Genomic DNA, 16,696 nt, shown 5'->3' on the forward strand with positions numbered 1-16,696 from the left:
AGAAATTGTAGTTTTCATGGCCTGCGCACTGTAGAGCGCTGTTATCGTGTTAGACTCTGAGCTGGGAAGTGCGGTGTAACATATGGTGTCCTTTCTACTCTGCAGGTCATAGTGTACACACAGAGGACGTATCATGGCTGCCATGGCTCTGAGCTTGTTTCATGTCCTCCGGCTGAGAAGCTACCTGAACCCAAGCAAAGCCTGCCTCCTGGGTCTGCCAAGGCTTCTCTCCCAGTCAGCTGAAGCCAGCCAGAGTGCTCATTTATACACACCGGAGCACCATGCATTGAGGGCATCCGTTAGGAAGGTAAATTACTCTGTTACGAATCATTTATTAATTCAACGCTGCGCAAAGTATATGGCATCATTCATTTAGTAGCAAAACACATAGTGTAAGATTTGTATCTGACAGCAGCAAATGAAAGTACTTCCTGTGGGTCACATGACTTTTAATGGCCCTCTGGTTTTGCTCTTTTAGAGCAGTGTTTCAGGGAGGCTCAAATATTTACCTACCTTTATAAATACATCCTACACCGTGTATTCTAATTTTATTAAAGGAACATGAAACCCAATTTTTTTCTTTCATGATTTAGAGAGAACATGCAATTTTAAACAACTTTCTAATTTACTTCTATGATCTAGTTTGCTTCATTCTCTTGATATCCTTTGCTGAAAAGCATATCTAGATAGGCTCATAAGCTACTGATTGGTGGCTGTGCATAAATGTCTGTGTGATTGGCTCACTCATGTGCATTATTTCTTCAAAAAAGGATAACTAAAGAATTAAGCAAATTAGATACTAGAAGTAAATTGGAAAATTGTTTAAAATCGTATTCTCTACCTGAATCTTGAAAAAGAAATGTTGGGCTTAGTGCTCCTTTAACTATAAATATTAGAACATTTAATTGTGGCACTGATCCTTACTATGTATACCTGTGAAATGGGTTAAAGGGATACTGAACCCAAGTTTTTTTTCTTTTGTGATTCAGATAGAGCATGCAATTTTAAGCAACTTTCTAATTTACTCCTATTATCAATTTTTCTCTGTTCTCTTGCTTTCTTTATTTGAAAAAGAAAGTCCAGAACCCTGGACATGCTTTGTTTATTGGTGGATGAATTTATCCACCAATCAGCAAGAATAACCCAGGTTGTTCACCAAAAATGGGCCGTCATCTAAACTTACATTCTTTTCAAATAAAGACACCAAGAGAATGAGGAACATTTGCTAATAGGAGTAAATTATAAAGTTGCTTAAAATTGCATGCTCTATCTGAATCACAAACGAACAAATTTGGGTTCAGTGTCCCTTTAAATACAAAGATAACATCCTGTCTGCAACCAGATCACAGCCATTGAGCTAAATCAGGAGCATCAGTCACACATAGCTGCTAATCACTGGCTGTTTCCTGGTCAGGAGCTGTAACTCTTGTAGCTCTAAGCAGGACTTTACCTGTTTCTTTAACCCCTTGTGGAGGTCAAACACAAACTAAACTAGTAATGCAAACAATCCATGCTCTAATGAACTGGAACATGTCCCTTTATAATACTCCTTATGTGACAGAAAGAATTATGCTCTAAAAGGGAGAGGTACCATAGCCTTTAGATGGTAAATGATTGCCATAAGTTCAATCAGGTAACTTTTAGGGTACTGTGGACTCTGAGATCCTAGTACCCCCCATATGGACACTAAAATGAGGCAAATGGCAACGCTTTTGAGGCTCCGCGGGGCAGGCTCGCTGCTTTCTGCAATCTAAGCAGCAGGGGTCATCCAACTGCTGCTTCCTGTCCTCTCTGCCACCGCTGAGTTGAAAGAGATAAAAACACCCTAAACATGTTTTGGGTGATTGACAGGGCCTGCACTTGGGCGTTTTTCTTTTTTTTTTTTGCGGTGTTTCACAAGCAACATGTTGATAAGGCATAAGGACAGGTTCCCAAGTCGGGAACCTGGTCCACCCACCATTTAGTACATGGGACCCATAGAGTGCTGTAAAAACTCTTGCATAAAGGACCATTAACCCAAAAAATTTTACTTTCACGATTCAAATAGAGAATACAGTTTTAAAAAAGTTTCCAATTTACTTCTAGTATCAAATTTATGTAATTCTCTTGTTGTTCTTTGTTGAAGACATAAGTAGCATGCACATGTCTGGCGCACTACATGACAGGAAATAGTGCTGCTCTTGCTAATGTATAACATTGTTGCAAAACTGCTGCCATATAGTAGTGCAGACACGTGCATGCTTCTAAATTACAGTACATCTTTGCTTTTCAACAACGGATAGCAAGAAAACAAAGACAATTTAATAGTTGAAGTAAATTGTGGGTTTTATTTCCTTTTTAAATATGGCAGAATTGCATAATCATCAAAGACAAAAAGCAATTGGTCAGAATTTCTAATAAGTAGTACAATTTTTTTTTTTTCTCTGACAAATTTCAAAGTTTGTTCCAATTTCCTTACCCCTCCTGCATCATGTGACAGCCATCAGCCAATCACAAAATGTGTGTGTGTATATACACCAGCACCACCAGTATTATCAAAATGAGAGTCTAATACACAGAAATATATCCGTGTTCCCGTGTTCTATGTAGTGCACGGTAAGGGTTAATGTATTGAAATGATTAAACAAAGAAAATAGAACCCTTATAAAGCCAGCAACAGACTATATCACATTATAAGTGTTCTATTTTCTTTGTTTAATTATATATATATATATATATATATATATATATATATATATATATATATATATATATATATATATATATTGCACATGCTCAGTAGGAACTGGTGCCTCAGAAAGTGTGCATATAAAACAATTGTGCACATTTTGATAATGGAAGTAAATTGGAAAGTTGTTGTTTAAAACTGCATATTTTTAGCTGAATCATAAAAGTTGAATTTTGACTTCAGTGTTCAATTAAAAGAGGCAAAATCCTTTGTTATAAATTAATGGTCCTGCCAGCTTATTTTCATTACACAGATAAATAATCACAGCATTTGTCCTATTTTGTGGGATCTGGTGAATTTATAGATCCTTATTTCTCTGAGCAAAAACAAATTTACAGGTATCAAAATATATGGGATTACTTTTATTTGTATACAAAAGGGGGAGGCCTTGTGATCAATTAGAGTTTGCAAAAACTTTGTATACAACCAACTGTATTTTAATAAAAGTCTTCAGTTAACCAATATCATCATAATATTGAGTGTTTTTTTATCTACTATTATTATTATTATTATTATTATTATTATTATTTAGTAGTGTAAAACAAACATGCACATAATACTTTCACAATAAAAAAGCAAAGTAAACAGCACAGATATTCTGTTTTGAAAGATTCCAGGATTGTTGTGCAAGAGGTTAAGACTGTTGAAATAGAAAAGTCCAGCAATCATACAAATTGCTGCTTGAAAATGATTTATCTGATGGCCTGGAATAGCACTGTCAAAATGTTTCAATGCAAAACTATGAATTCCATTTACACAATGAAAGCCTCTTGAAAACCCCCCACAATAACCAGTTTTTAAATTACTCTGTATACCTGTCCGTCTTGAATTTACACAGCTTTTTGCATGTACTGCAATAAATCCCATAATGAGAAATGGTTTTAAAATGAAATGTTCTATTTCATTGGGGTATTTTCTTTTTATATTGGATTGTCTCTTTTATTGAAAAAAAAAAGTATTGTAAAACGCCACTTTATGCCTGACATTAATTCAAAGTGTGAACAACAGCGAGTCATAGTCCTATAAATATTATATTAGAAAACACCTAGAAACAAAGTGCAACATAGACCTTTAGATTGTAAGAACAAACTGAAGAAAGTACAGGCAATAGATTCAGAATACGGAGGGGCAGGGAACGATTAGTGGATTGCAGATTCGTCATCTGTCAATCAATTGATCAATATGGCGGGTCTGGGAACGGTGCTTATCTTGAAAGGTAAAGTATAGACTACACATTTGATTCATTTTTAAAATCCTATGACTTGAGCGAGTATGCTCAAATTTACATTCACTTTAAACTGCACAACATAATGACTGAATATGCAGTATGTACATTTGTTTTACACAAATTTCTCAATGACTCATAATATTTCACACTTATTTTAGCTGCCTCTAGTCCTAGGCTAAACAGTCTAATTTATTTACCACTGCCAACATAACGACTTGTCACTTGTTTGGTTAGGTGCATGATTTATCAAGTGACATGCAATATTTATAAACTTGTTAAATTGATCTGTGAGCTTTAGCTCACATCTGTATAACATATTTATATGAAGTGAGACCTTCTGTTCCTCAGGGCCTCACTGGGTAGTTCCTAAGGTACTCTTGTTGTCTCCTATTTATTCACCCCAAATTAATTTATTATTCTTTTAATTCTGTAAGACAAGTATATGCACAATCAATATCTTCAGCAACCTATCTTTCACATTACTCATTTTCCGAAGTGAACATAATATATACAAAAATGTATACAAATATAAATGCTTTAAAATGCCAACTGTGATTCCTTTTAAAATAATAATTTTGTTCTGAATAACGGGGGTTATTTAAAAAAGCTTTGTTAGATGATGATAATAATAATATTAGTAAGTTACTTGTAACGTGGCTGCTGTTTTTCTTCTTAAAATTATTATTATTTTATTTACTGAGATATAATTTAAGGCAGGGCTCGACAAACCTGGGAGCCACTGGCTCCTAGAATTTGACCACTGGCTCCTAAAATTTGGGGTTATTCTCCATATATCTATATACAAATACCACTGTCTGGCTCCTAAATTTTAAACCTATTTGTTGACTCCTAATTTAAGGAATCACTTCCACTCTGTAGGTTACTTTCTTTCATATAGTCAAACAAAAAGGATCCCAGCACCATTTATTTTTCAGCCAAATCAGAGTATGTACCACTCAAGCCATCCATGCATGTTTATTCTGACTACATATGGAAAACACTGTAGTAAGTGTTATGCACATGTGCAGAGTGCATACTTTAGTCTTACTTTACCTGTGACAATAACAACCTCAGAGCATGTTTCCATAGACTACATCACATAAGCCTATGATGTTTGTGATTGGCTCTATTACTTTTGTCCTCTAAACAGGAAAAAAAGCTGTTAATGGGGAGGGATCCCCACTATGCATTACGTTCATGTCTCTAAGGCTTTTCATTTGTCCGTTTTTTTTTTGTTTTTTTTTTAAAGTTTGTTTTCCAAATCTTGTTTGTTTTGATTTACACACACACACACACACATATATATATATTCTGGAACAGAAGAGGGAAGGGCGCACAGCAAAATAAACCTCCTGGTGTAGTATATCAAGACACTTGTAAAAAATACTGTAATGCAGTGACAAATGCAAACTCGCGTGCTTCTACCTCAACCTTATGAGATATAGATAAGACTCTGAGTGGTGAATATCCACTAAGGAAGGCAATCCAATCCCCTTGTGCTTCACTCCTTGTATGCAGTCCTCACCTCTCCAGCAGAAACTTAACCACTTCGAAAAAGGAGGCTGCAATATCTATCTAGTTTTGTATTGTATAAAAAACACTGTGGCTAGTTGTAAAATCCTTAGCAAACCGTGCCGTGGCACTTCGTTACTGAATCTCGTCTCTCTTTCTCCCCTTCTTCCCTTCTCCCCTTCTCCTTTTCTCGTGCATACTTTTAGCAATTTATGCTTATTTAGCTGCAAAACCATCATTGTGAGTCATTTTTCCATCCTCCAATCTTATAAATATAGCATTAATTTGCTTTATGAAATGAGAATTGAATCTCAGATCCCACTAAACAGCAGCTATTTATTGACCTTTCATATCTCTCACATTATAAACATTCCGCAGTAATAAATGTATGAATATTCAAGTTACCTTTATTTGTATCTTTTTGAGGTTGTTGATAGTCCACAAACACAAAAACCTCTAATATTTTCATTACTTTCCTTTCACTAGTTAAAGGGATAGTAAACCCAAAAAATTTCTTTTATGATTCAGATAGGACATACAATTTTAAACATCTTTCCATTTTACTTCTATTATCAAATTTGCTTCATTCTCTTGTTATCCATTGCTGAAGGAACAGCATTGCACTACTGGCAGGAAGCTGAATACATATAGTTAGCAAATCACAAGAGACAAATGTGTTCAGGCACCAATTAGCAGCAGCTCCCACTAGTGTAGGATATGTGCATATTCTTTTTCAACAAGGGATACTAAGAGAACAAAGCACATTTGAAAATAGAAGTGAATTTAAAAGTGTCTTAAAATGACATGCTCTATCTGAATCAGGCATATTTCCTATCCCTTTAAACCCCAGTTGTTTATTTCTTATGTCCTATCTTCCCACATAATTGTCTTTGCTCTCATCTCATATAATATAATGATGTGTAAGGATGATCAGTAGAATAAACAGCAATGTCCTTCATTGTTATGTTCCACATAAAGGGACATTAAGGTGACAGTAAAGTCAAAATTAAACTTTAAAGGGACACTTAACACCTGTCTTCTAATAATCCCTAAAACCTACTTTTTCTTATTAATAAAAATAAAATAATTACTGCTGTCTATTGTTTCTGTTCCTCTTACCCCAAACTGTTGAAGGAGATTGTTTTGAAGTACAGTGTTGATCCAGTGCTTGATTTCCTATATAAGCTGCCATATTGTAACGCACGTTTCAGGGGCACAGTAGTCACATGCTCATAATGCAGTCACATGACACGCACAGCATCTGCAGCGTGTGAGCTGCAGTCTCTGAAGATACATATTTATTTGTCACAGTGTAAATGAATTAGCTTTCTCCCTCTGTTTATATTCACACACATTATGCAGCACATTTGAAATAAAATGCTTTATAAGCACTGTTTATGTTTTTAATGCCCCCACAGTTTTACTCTTACTGCCCACAAGATTTATTCTCTAAGCTAAAAAACGCTGTGTGCAGTTTTCAGGCACTATTGTTGCAAATCATTTGTAAGCTCCGTGAGGGAGAGAGGGAGGCTCTCAGACACGCTGCAGAAGATTTATGCTTCTTATGACCTCTCCTGCACTGCTTATGTAAAGCACTTGTACCAGCCAGATAACTGATCAGTTAGTAATGATCGTCTGTTTTATTTACCAGTGTGTTCTGCTCCTGTCACACCCTCTGATGATTACACACAGAGTTCTGCTCTAGTGACTGTGTCTTGGCAGAGGGTGTGAAAGGAGCAGTTCACACTGGTAAATAAAACAGATGATCATTACTAACTGATCAGCTGGTACAAGAGCTTTACATAAGCAGGAGAGTTCATGAGAGGCAGAAATCTTCTGCACGGCCATAGAGTATATCCAGCGTGTCTGAGAGCCACCCTCTCCCCCTCCCTCATGATTTACAATAGTGCCTGAAAACGGCAAAGGGCTTTTGATTAGACTAGAGCATAAAACTTGTGGGCAAGAGAAAAACCGTGGGGGTCGTTAAAAACATAAATATTGCTTATGAAGCATTTTATTTCAATTGTGCTACATAAATGTGTGAATATAAATAGTTGGGGAAAGCTTATACATTTAGACTATGAGTGACAAATAAATATCTTCAGACAATGCAGCTCACACGCTGCAAACAGATGTGATTCTCTAAATTATATGTAACAAATAATATGCTGTGTGTGTCATGTGACTGTATCATGAGCATGTGACTACTGTGCCCCTGTAAGGTATGTTCCAATATGGCAGCTTACATAGTAGAATCAAGCACTAGATCAACACTGTACTTCAAAACAATCTTCGTCATCAGTTTGGGGTAAGAGGAACAAATAAAATAGACAGCAGTGATTATTTTATTTTTATTAATAAGATAAAGTAGGTTTTAGCCATTTTCAGCAGGTGTTAAATGTCCCTTTAATGATTCTAATAGAACATGTGATTTTAAACAACTTTCCAATTGATTTGTATTGTGAAATTTGCATTTTTTTCTAGTATCATATGTTGAAGAGTAAAGCTAGGTAGGCTGATATGAGCTTAGGAGTGTGCACATATCTGCAGCAGGATTTGCAACTATGTATAACATTGCTATAAACATTGGTGCAAAAATCGGATGCCAGATGGCTAAAGACACATGCACGCTCATGAGCTCACTTAGGATTACTCTTTAACAAAGATACCAAGAGAACTAAATAAAATTAATAATAGAAGTAAATTGGAAAGTTGTTTAAAATCTCAAGCTCTATCCATTCCATTTCAGTTTATTTTTGACTCTACTGTTCCTTTAACCCCTTAATGACAACTGACGTACCAGGTACGTCATGCATTAACAACCAGTTAATGACAATAGACGTACCTGGTACGTCAGTTGTCTAAGAGAGTGCTGGAAGCGATCGCAATCGCTTCCAGCAGCTCTCAGGGTATTGCAGTGATGCCTCCATATGGAGGCATCCTGCAATACCTTTTCAGAAGACTCCGATGCAGAGAGAGCCACTCTGTGGCCCTCTCTGCACCGGTAGCGATGGTGCCGGTTCGTTGGTGGGTGGGAGCATATCAGGGAGGCGGGTGGGCGGCCCATCGCTACTCGGCATCCGGTTCCTGTAAGTGCTATGTGCACGCCGGGTGCCGGGAGCGTGCGTGCGATTAGCTGGCCACTGACACCAATGAGAAGGGAAGAGGGGGGAAAAAAGAATTAAAAAAAATAAATATATAAGGATCTGGGAGGGGGAGCGGGTTGGGGTATTGTGGGGGGCTGCTACACTACAGAAAACATTAAAAATTGCAAAAAAGATAAAAAAAACACTTGTTTTTGGGGCAAATTGGGTACTGGCAGACAGCTGCCAGTACCCAAGATGGCGGCAATTAGGTAGGGGAGAGGGTTGGAGAGCTGGGGGGGGGGGGATCATGGAGGTTGGGGCTAAGGCAGGGGTCCATCACAGCTAAAACATTTTATTTATTTTTTTATTAAAAAAAAGAAAAACTCCTTTTATTTAGTACTGGCAGACTTTCTGCCAGTACTTAAGATGGCGGGGACAATTGTGGGGTGGGGGAGGGAAGAGAACTGTTTGGGAGGGATCAGGGGGTGGGATGTGTCAGGTGGGAGGCTGATCTCTACCCTAAAGCTAAAATTAACCCTGCAAGCTCCCTACAACCTACCTAATTAACCCCTTCACTGCTGGGCATAATTTACGTGTGGTGGGCAGCAGCATTTAGTGGCCTTCTAATTACCAAAAAGCAATGCCAAAGCCATATAAGTCTGCTATTTCTGAACAAAGGGGATCCCAAAGAAGCATTTACAACCATTTGTGCCTTAATTGCAGAAGCTGTTTGTAAATAATTTCAGTGGGAAACCTAAAGTTTGTGACAAAATTTGTGAAAAAGTGAACTTTTTTTTTATTTGATGACATTTGGCGGTGAAATGGTGGCATGAAATATACCAAAATGGGCCTAGATCAATACTTTGGGTTGTCTTCTAAAAAAAAATATATACATGTCAAGGGATATTCAGGTATTCCTGACAGATATCAGGGTTCCAATGTAACTAGCGCTAATTTTGAAAAAAAGTTGTTTGGAAATAGCAAAGTGCTACTTGTATTTATGGCCCTATAACTTGCAAAAAGATTAAAGAACATCTAAACATTGGGTATTTCTAAACTCAGGACAAAATTTAGAAACTATTTAGCATAGGTGTTTTTTGGTGATTGTAGATGTGTAACAGATTTTGGGGGTCAAAGTTAGAAAAAGTGTGTTTTTTTTCAATTTTTTCCTCATATTTTATATTTTTTTTATAGGAAATTATAAGATATGATGAAAATAATGGTATCCTTAGAAAGTCCATTTAATGGCGAGAAAAACGGTATATAATATGTGTGGGTACAGTAAATGAGTAAGAGGGAAATTACAGCTAAACACAAACACTGCAGAAATGTAAAAATAGCCATTGTCATTAAGGGTAAGAAAATTGAAAAATGGTCCGGTCATTAAGGGGTTAAAGTCTAAAAAGGACATGCAGAGCATGTCATTTTAGCCCTAGCAATCCTGCATTGCTATTTTTTTAACCCCAGCAAATGGGTTCAACACATAGTTAAAGTACTGCTTGGTACGAGCAGAGCACTGCTGATTCAAAGTGGGTACAGTCAGTAAGCCAATCAGCAGTGGCAGTGCACAACCCAGTTGTGCGACTGTCACTGCTGATTCGCCCAGTGGCAATTATCCACTTGCAGTTTTCTGTGACTTATGTGTGGTACTTGAACTATGTGTTTAACCCCATTGTGAAGGTTAAATACATAGCATTGCAAGGTCACTAGTGCTAAAACTACAAGATCTTACGAATTAGAGCCTTTAATTTTTGCACTTAAATGCCCCTTAAATAAACCTGTAACCTACTTTTGTAGTGCCAGATTGTTGTTACTGCAACTGCATATGTATTGTTGTACAGTGTGTGTAATAACAATGTAATCACTTTCCACGTCCTTTGATTTACAACAGAAAGTAGTCATTTTCCAATTGTTGTGCACAGGATATGTTCACTACATACATAGAAAGTTCCACTACATTTGTAGAGGTACTTTTTAATGTGTGTGTCTGTGAAATAATTTCCTTTCTAATTTTCTGTCAGGAACCACCCTTCCTTTAGGAAATTTGTTGGGTCTAACACAATTGAGAAAGTGTTTCACTATATTGTGCAGTAGCAGAGATATTTAAAGAGCATTACTGTTTTACATATTCTGTTATATTTAGATAATTGTTGGTATAATTGTATCGAAAAAAATAATAATTGCTACTCATCAATCTGACAGTTGTATACACCTGTTTTCCAGATCTGCGCTTATTATTTTTTATTTTTTTATTTTAGTTTTATTATTAAAGTGAAGGTAAATGCCTGTTTTTTTAAAAATGCTATTAAAAACGGGGACACTTTCATTCTTTAACATTTACATTGAAGCGTTTTTTAAAAACATACTTACCTTTTTCTTTAGGAAACCCAGATCGTATCCTCTGCCCGATTCTCCTGCTGTACTTAGCGCACTTATCGTTGACAAAACCGGCTTCCTCCAATAGGACGCCTTGGGGTGCTTGCTACGATTGGAGGAAGCCGGTTTAGTCATTGCGGTGCTAAGTATAGAGGAGCTGTGGGCGGAGGATTGCCGGTCTGGGTTTCCTAAAGAAAAAGTTAAGTATTAAAAAAAAAAAATTGCTTCAATGTAAATGTTAATAAATGAAAGTGCCCGTTTTTAATAGTATTTTTTAAAAAAGGCACTTATTCATTCAAATTTACATTCACTTTAACTTGTGAAAACAAGTGTCAGGATGGCAGTTTACAATAGATACAGATGGTTTTCAATTACTAAAAAACTGAATTTGTAAACGTGTGTAAGCGTTTATTTATTAGCATTTAGTCTGCTCCTGTAATGAGTATATTTTTGTTTCCTTTTCTGTATGCTAGTGCACTCAGCGTATTAGAGTAGTCTGATTTGCCGCTGGGTATGATGAAACTATAGGGATATAAAAGTGTAAAAGAAAATACTCTCTTAGAGCATTTTATTATTGCACTTTTTCCTGCAGAGGTGTTAAACACAAAGTTATAGTCGGTTTCATGACAAAAAGCTCCCAGTAGTGCATTGCTGCTCCTGAGGATACCAAACAAAATAAGTTTGAAGTAAATTGAAATGTCTTTTAAAAATGCATGCAGTTTCAAAGCAATAAAAACCTTAAAGGGATATTAAATAGTGCTCCTGGTAAAAACAAATATGTTAAATCAAAGTGAATTTTAAAAGAAACAGATTGTGTAACTGTAAGCAACTGCTTAGTGCTTTTTTATTACAACAATGAAACATTAACATCCCTTTAATTTTGTATTACCCCTCCCTTGAACATTGTATTTGAAGTTTAAATAAACTTATCACATCATTTATTGCTTTTCTAGAGTGCTAAATACTTTGTTGCATCAGTTTGTGTGTGTATTTGATCACCTAAGGGACAAGCAACAGAAAAAATGAAAGGGTTATACACCAGTCTGTTTCTATGGAGCCCCAGAGTGGCCACACTATATATATATATATATATATATATATATATATATATATATATATATATATATATATATATATATATATTTATAAATAGTGCACACAATTTAATAAAATCTGAGAAGACTGCCAACAGGTGTGTGTGGGGGGGGGTATTGTTTAATTTTCATGAGTGGCATTTAAAGGGACAGTCAACACCAGAATTGTTGTTTTAAAAGATAGATAATCCCTTAATTACCAATCCCTTAATTACCAATGCATAACCATCACAGTTATAATTATACACATTTTACCTCTGTAATTACCTTGTATCTAAGCCTCAGCAGACTGCCCCCTTATTTCAGTTCTTTTGACAGACTTGCATTTTAGCCAATCAGAGCTGTCTCCATGGTAAATTCACGTGCATGAGCTCAATGTTATCTATATGAAACACATGAACTAATGCCCTCTAGTGGTGAAAAACTATCAAAATGCATTTAGATTGGAGGCGGCCTTCAAGGTCTAAGAAATTAGCTTATGAACCTCCTAGGCTTAGCTTCCAACTAAGAGTACCAAGAGAACAAAGCAAAATTGGTGATAAAAGTAAATTGGAAAGTTGTTTAAAACTACATGCCCTATTTGAAACATGAACGTTTTTTTTTTTTTTTTTTGGACTTGACTGTCCCTTTTAAGAAGAGCTAATCATGGAGCATGTTTCAATTAGCCATGTAATTCTGTTTTACAAAAATGCCTACATCCACATTTTCCCTTCCATAATGCTAAAATACCCCCCATCCACCTGTAACCCTCTGTGATCCTGTGTATGATCTGGCATTCTCGCCACTCTCCAGGACAGAGGATTCAAACCCACCCCACACTTTATGTCTCTGCTCATCCTCCACTTCCCGGTTATTATCCCCTTAGCTATCTGTAGTGGTAATATTGAAGTATCCACAGCCCTCCTAGTCCAGCCAGGCAGGATTTTGATAAAAGGGAGCACCGAGAGTGGGGAATAGAGCGAAAGGAGTGAGGACTGCTGCCACTACAGATAGATAAGGGTTTAATAACCTGGGAGCAGAGGATAAGCAGAGAAATGAAGTAGGGTAAAGGTGTTAAACTGAATTTTCTGTTGCTTGTAACTTTGGGTCAGGTAACCACTCTTTGCGTATTAGAAAGGATAAAGTATGAAGCAATGTTAGCAATTCCCTTCAGGTGCTCGCTGCCAGCCCCGGTTCTCCCAAACCGTGTATAGAAGCAGAAAGTGTTGAAAGTGGCGGCGCTGTGTCACCTCCAGGGAACCAAGCTGCCCACGTCCTCTGAGTCAACCTTGTTGCTTTCACCTCCAAAATAAGAGCTCACAATAGTGTAGCAGATTTCAGACAATGTGGTAGGCGCACAAACTGGTTATACATACGAGATTGCAGTTAAAATAAGCCTTTTATTAAAATCATCACAAAGGTGTCTTCAGGTGCAGCTTCAGGTTTTATTTAAAATACAGCTCCAACGCGTTTCAGCTAAAAGAAGCCTTTATCAAGAGCATAAAGTTAAAACAATTTCTGGAACAAATGGTTATAGCCTAGCAATATTACCAAACAAATTTATAGTCTCAAAACTCTGCCTGCCTTCTTCAAGACACACCCATCCACAGGTGTGCTGAATTCAGCTTACACCAGGGCTGTATCCAATTCCTATCTTTCTATCTGGAAGTGTAGAAATATACCAATGAAATTCAGTATGCCAAATGCCTTAAATAAATTTTATATGTTTACACATCCCCACATAAAAAGCTTCCATTCTGAGATCAACAGACCTATAATGTCTTTGTGCTGATTATCTCTTTACATTGATAATATCTCACTAAATGATCTGTATCAAAAACAATCTGTGTTTTGAAAACATGTGTTATTTTAAACATTAATTTGTGCGGCATAAATCAAACTATATACAAATGATGATGAACCACATTAGCTATTGGCACAAGGCAAAAGTTCTGCGATCTCTGTTAACATCAATATTAAATGTTAAAATCACTATAAAGATAGCGACCAATCTACAAAAATAAATAAAAATTAGTCAAATGTCCTTGTGTCAACCAATGAAGAAATCCGTAGTCCCACTCGTTCTCGATCCCAGGACCTTGTGCATGTCAACCGGACGTGATAACCACTGCACTATCACAATCTTAGGTCCTCTTTCTCCCAATGGAAACACTGAACTTATTGCTCTCGTAGCATTTTAGAAGTCCCGATTCAATAGAGTGATATTGTCAGATATTTAAGTGTACAAATGGCAAGATAAAAGGAGGGACAAGTTAGAGATGCAACATAAACAATACAAAAAATTGAATTCACTTGATAAACAAGGTCAAAGCGCGATAAATGGCAATACCATAGTATCAAAGCCTGTACAAAACAATGAATATCAGGAAGTTTAGCAATTTTTCTGTGGAAAAGAACAGAAAGAGCAGAGATTTGTCCTCTCAAAGAACTTGCAGACAAACTTTTATCTAAACCATTCTGCAGAAACTGTAAAATTCTAGGAATTGTAAAAGAATGCCAAGAGAATTTATGAGAAGAGCACCATGAAATGTAAGTCTTCCATACACAAAAACACATCTGGGTGAAGAGACCACTCTCCTGGATGTAAAGTCTGGCGACTGAGATAATCCGCTTCCCAATTGTCTATACCTGGGATATGGACCGCAGAAATTAGACAGGAGCTGGATTCTGCCCAAGCAAGTGTCCGAGGTACTTCTTTCATAGCTTGAGGACTGTGAGTCACACCCTGATGATTGACACACGCCACGGTTGTGACATTGTCTGAAAACAAATAAACGGTTCTCTCTTCAGAATAGGCCAAAACTGAAGAGCTCTGAGAATCGCACGGAGTTCCAAAATATTGATTGGTAATCTCGCCTCTTGAGATTTCCAAACCCCTTGTGCTGTCAGAGATTCCCAGACAGCTCCCCAACCTGAAAGACTCGCATCTGTTGTAATCACAGTCCAGGTTGGACGAACAAAAGAGGCCCCTTGAACTATACAATGGTGATCTAACCACCAAGTCAGAGCTAGTCGAAAATTGGGATTTAAGGATATTAATTGTGATATCTTTGTATAATCCCTGCACCATTGGTTCAGCATACAAAGCTGAAGAGGTCTCATGTGAAAACGAGCAAAGGGGATCGCGTCCGATGCTGCAGTCATGAGACCTAAAACCTCCATGCACATAGCTACTGAAGGGAATGATTGAAACTGAAGGTTCCGACAAGCTGCAACCAATTTCAGACGTCTCTTGTCTGTCAGGGACAAAGTCATGGATACTGAATCTATTTGGAAACCTAAAAAGGTTACCCTTGTCTGAGGAATCAAAGAACTTTTTGTTAAATTGATCCTCCAACCATGTCTTTGAAGAAACAACACTAGTTGATTCGTGTGAGATTCTGCAGAACGTAAAGACTGAGCAAGTACCAAGATATCGTCCAAATAAGGAAACCCTGCAATACCCGCTCTCTGATTACAGAGAGTAGGGCACCGAGAACCTTTGAAAAGATCCTTGGAGCTGTCGCTAGGCCAGAAGTAAGAGCAACAAATTGGTAATGCTTGTCTAGAAAAGAGAATCTCAGGAACTGATAGTGATCTGGATGAATCCGAATATGAAGATATGCATCCTGTAAGTCTATTGTGGACATATAATGCCCTTGCTGAACAAAAGGCAGAATAGTCATTTATAGTCACCATTTTGAATGTTGATATTCTTACATAACAATTCAAAATTTTTAGATCCAGAACTGGTCTGAAAGAATTCTCCTTCTTTGGAACAGATTTGAATAAAACCCCAGACCCCGTTCCTGAAAAGGAACCAGCACAATTACCCCAGATAACTCCAGGTCTGAAACACACTTCAGGAAAGCCTGAGCTTTCTCTGGGTTTACTGGAATACGTGAGAGAAAGAAACTTCTCACAGGCGGTTTTACTTTGAAACCTATTCTGTACCCTTGAGATACAATGTTCTGAATCCAATGATTTTAGACTGAATTGATCCAAACATCCTTGAAAAATCTTAGTCTGCCCCCTACCAGCTGAGCTGGAATGAGGGCCGCATCTTCATGCAGACTTGGGGGATGATTTAGATCTTTTTTTTTTTAAATAGTTTTTTTTTTTTTTTTATTGAGGTTGAAATAATACATTGGCAACAGTCTCATCTACAGAATACATTGTACAACTTATATGGTATTGGCATGACATTACACAAAGGGCACCTCATTTTTTAAATCTTATAAGTTTTGCGAGTTCCTCAGACAAGCAGGTCCAGTCGTGGGACCAAAAGTAAAACAAAACACTTGAGGACATGGCAACATAGATAGTGCTAAAGATTGCAAATTCAACTTATGTGGGATAAACATAGATTGTAAAGTGTATACACATCATCAGAAATAGTAAGGCGTAATAAAGGCATCAGGATGACTCTGTACAAAACAACATTTGTGAAAACATGGAATATAACCTCAGTTGGCTGTTATTTTAGTCTAATAATCGTTAGTACTGAGCCTCCATTAGAACATAGGCAATCTCAAAACCACTATCTTAAGTAAACTTCAGGAAACAGGGAATCACTGTAAAATCAATGATCCAGTGTTGAACCCCCGTGAGCCATTCTACAATGGTGCAGGGGAATAAAAACTTAGTCCTGGCTCAACAGGTAGGGCAGAGACTACTAAACTCTGCCAAAAGG

The 16,696-nt window shown here is 37.1% G+C and overlaps 1 protein-coding gene across 3 annotated transcripts in view; it reads left to right on the forward strand.

The window, feature by feature from the left end:
- The window catches only part of LOC128660289 (probable acyl-CoA dehydrogenase 6), a 754,599-nt gene that overhangs the window by 621 nt on the left and 737,282 nt on the right, over window positions 1-16,696 (forward strand). For all 3 annotated transcript variants that reach the window (XM_053714056.1, XM_053714055.1, XM_053714057.1), the window contains exon 2: window positions 106-307. In XM_053714056.1, the coding sequence (XP_053570031.1) occupies window positions 134-307 (174 nt within the window). In that variant the 5' untranslated portion in view covers window positions 106-133. The remainder of the gene's footprint in view (window positions 1-105; window positions 308-16,696) is intronic.

The sequence above is a fragment of the Bombina bombina genome, chromosome 5 (assembly GCF_027579735.1).
Source record: "Bombina bombina isolate aBomBom1 chromosome 5, aBomBom1.pri, whole genome shotgun sequence".
Lineage (NCBI taxonomy): Eukaryota > Metazoa > Chordata > Amphibia > Anura > Bombinatoridae > Bombina > Bombina bombina.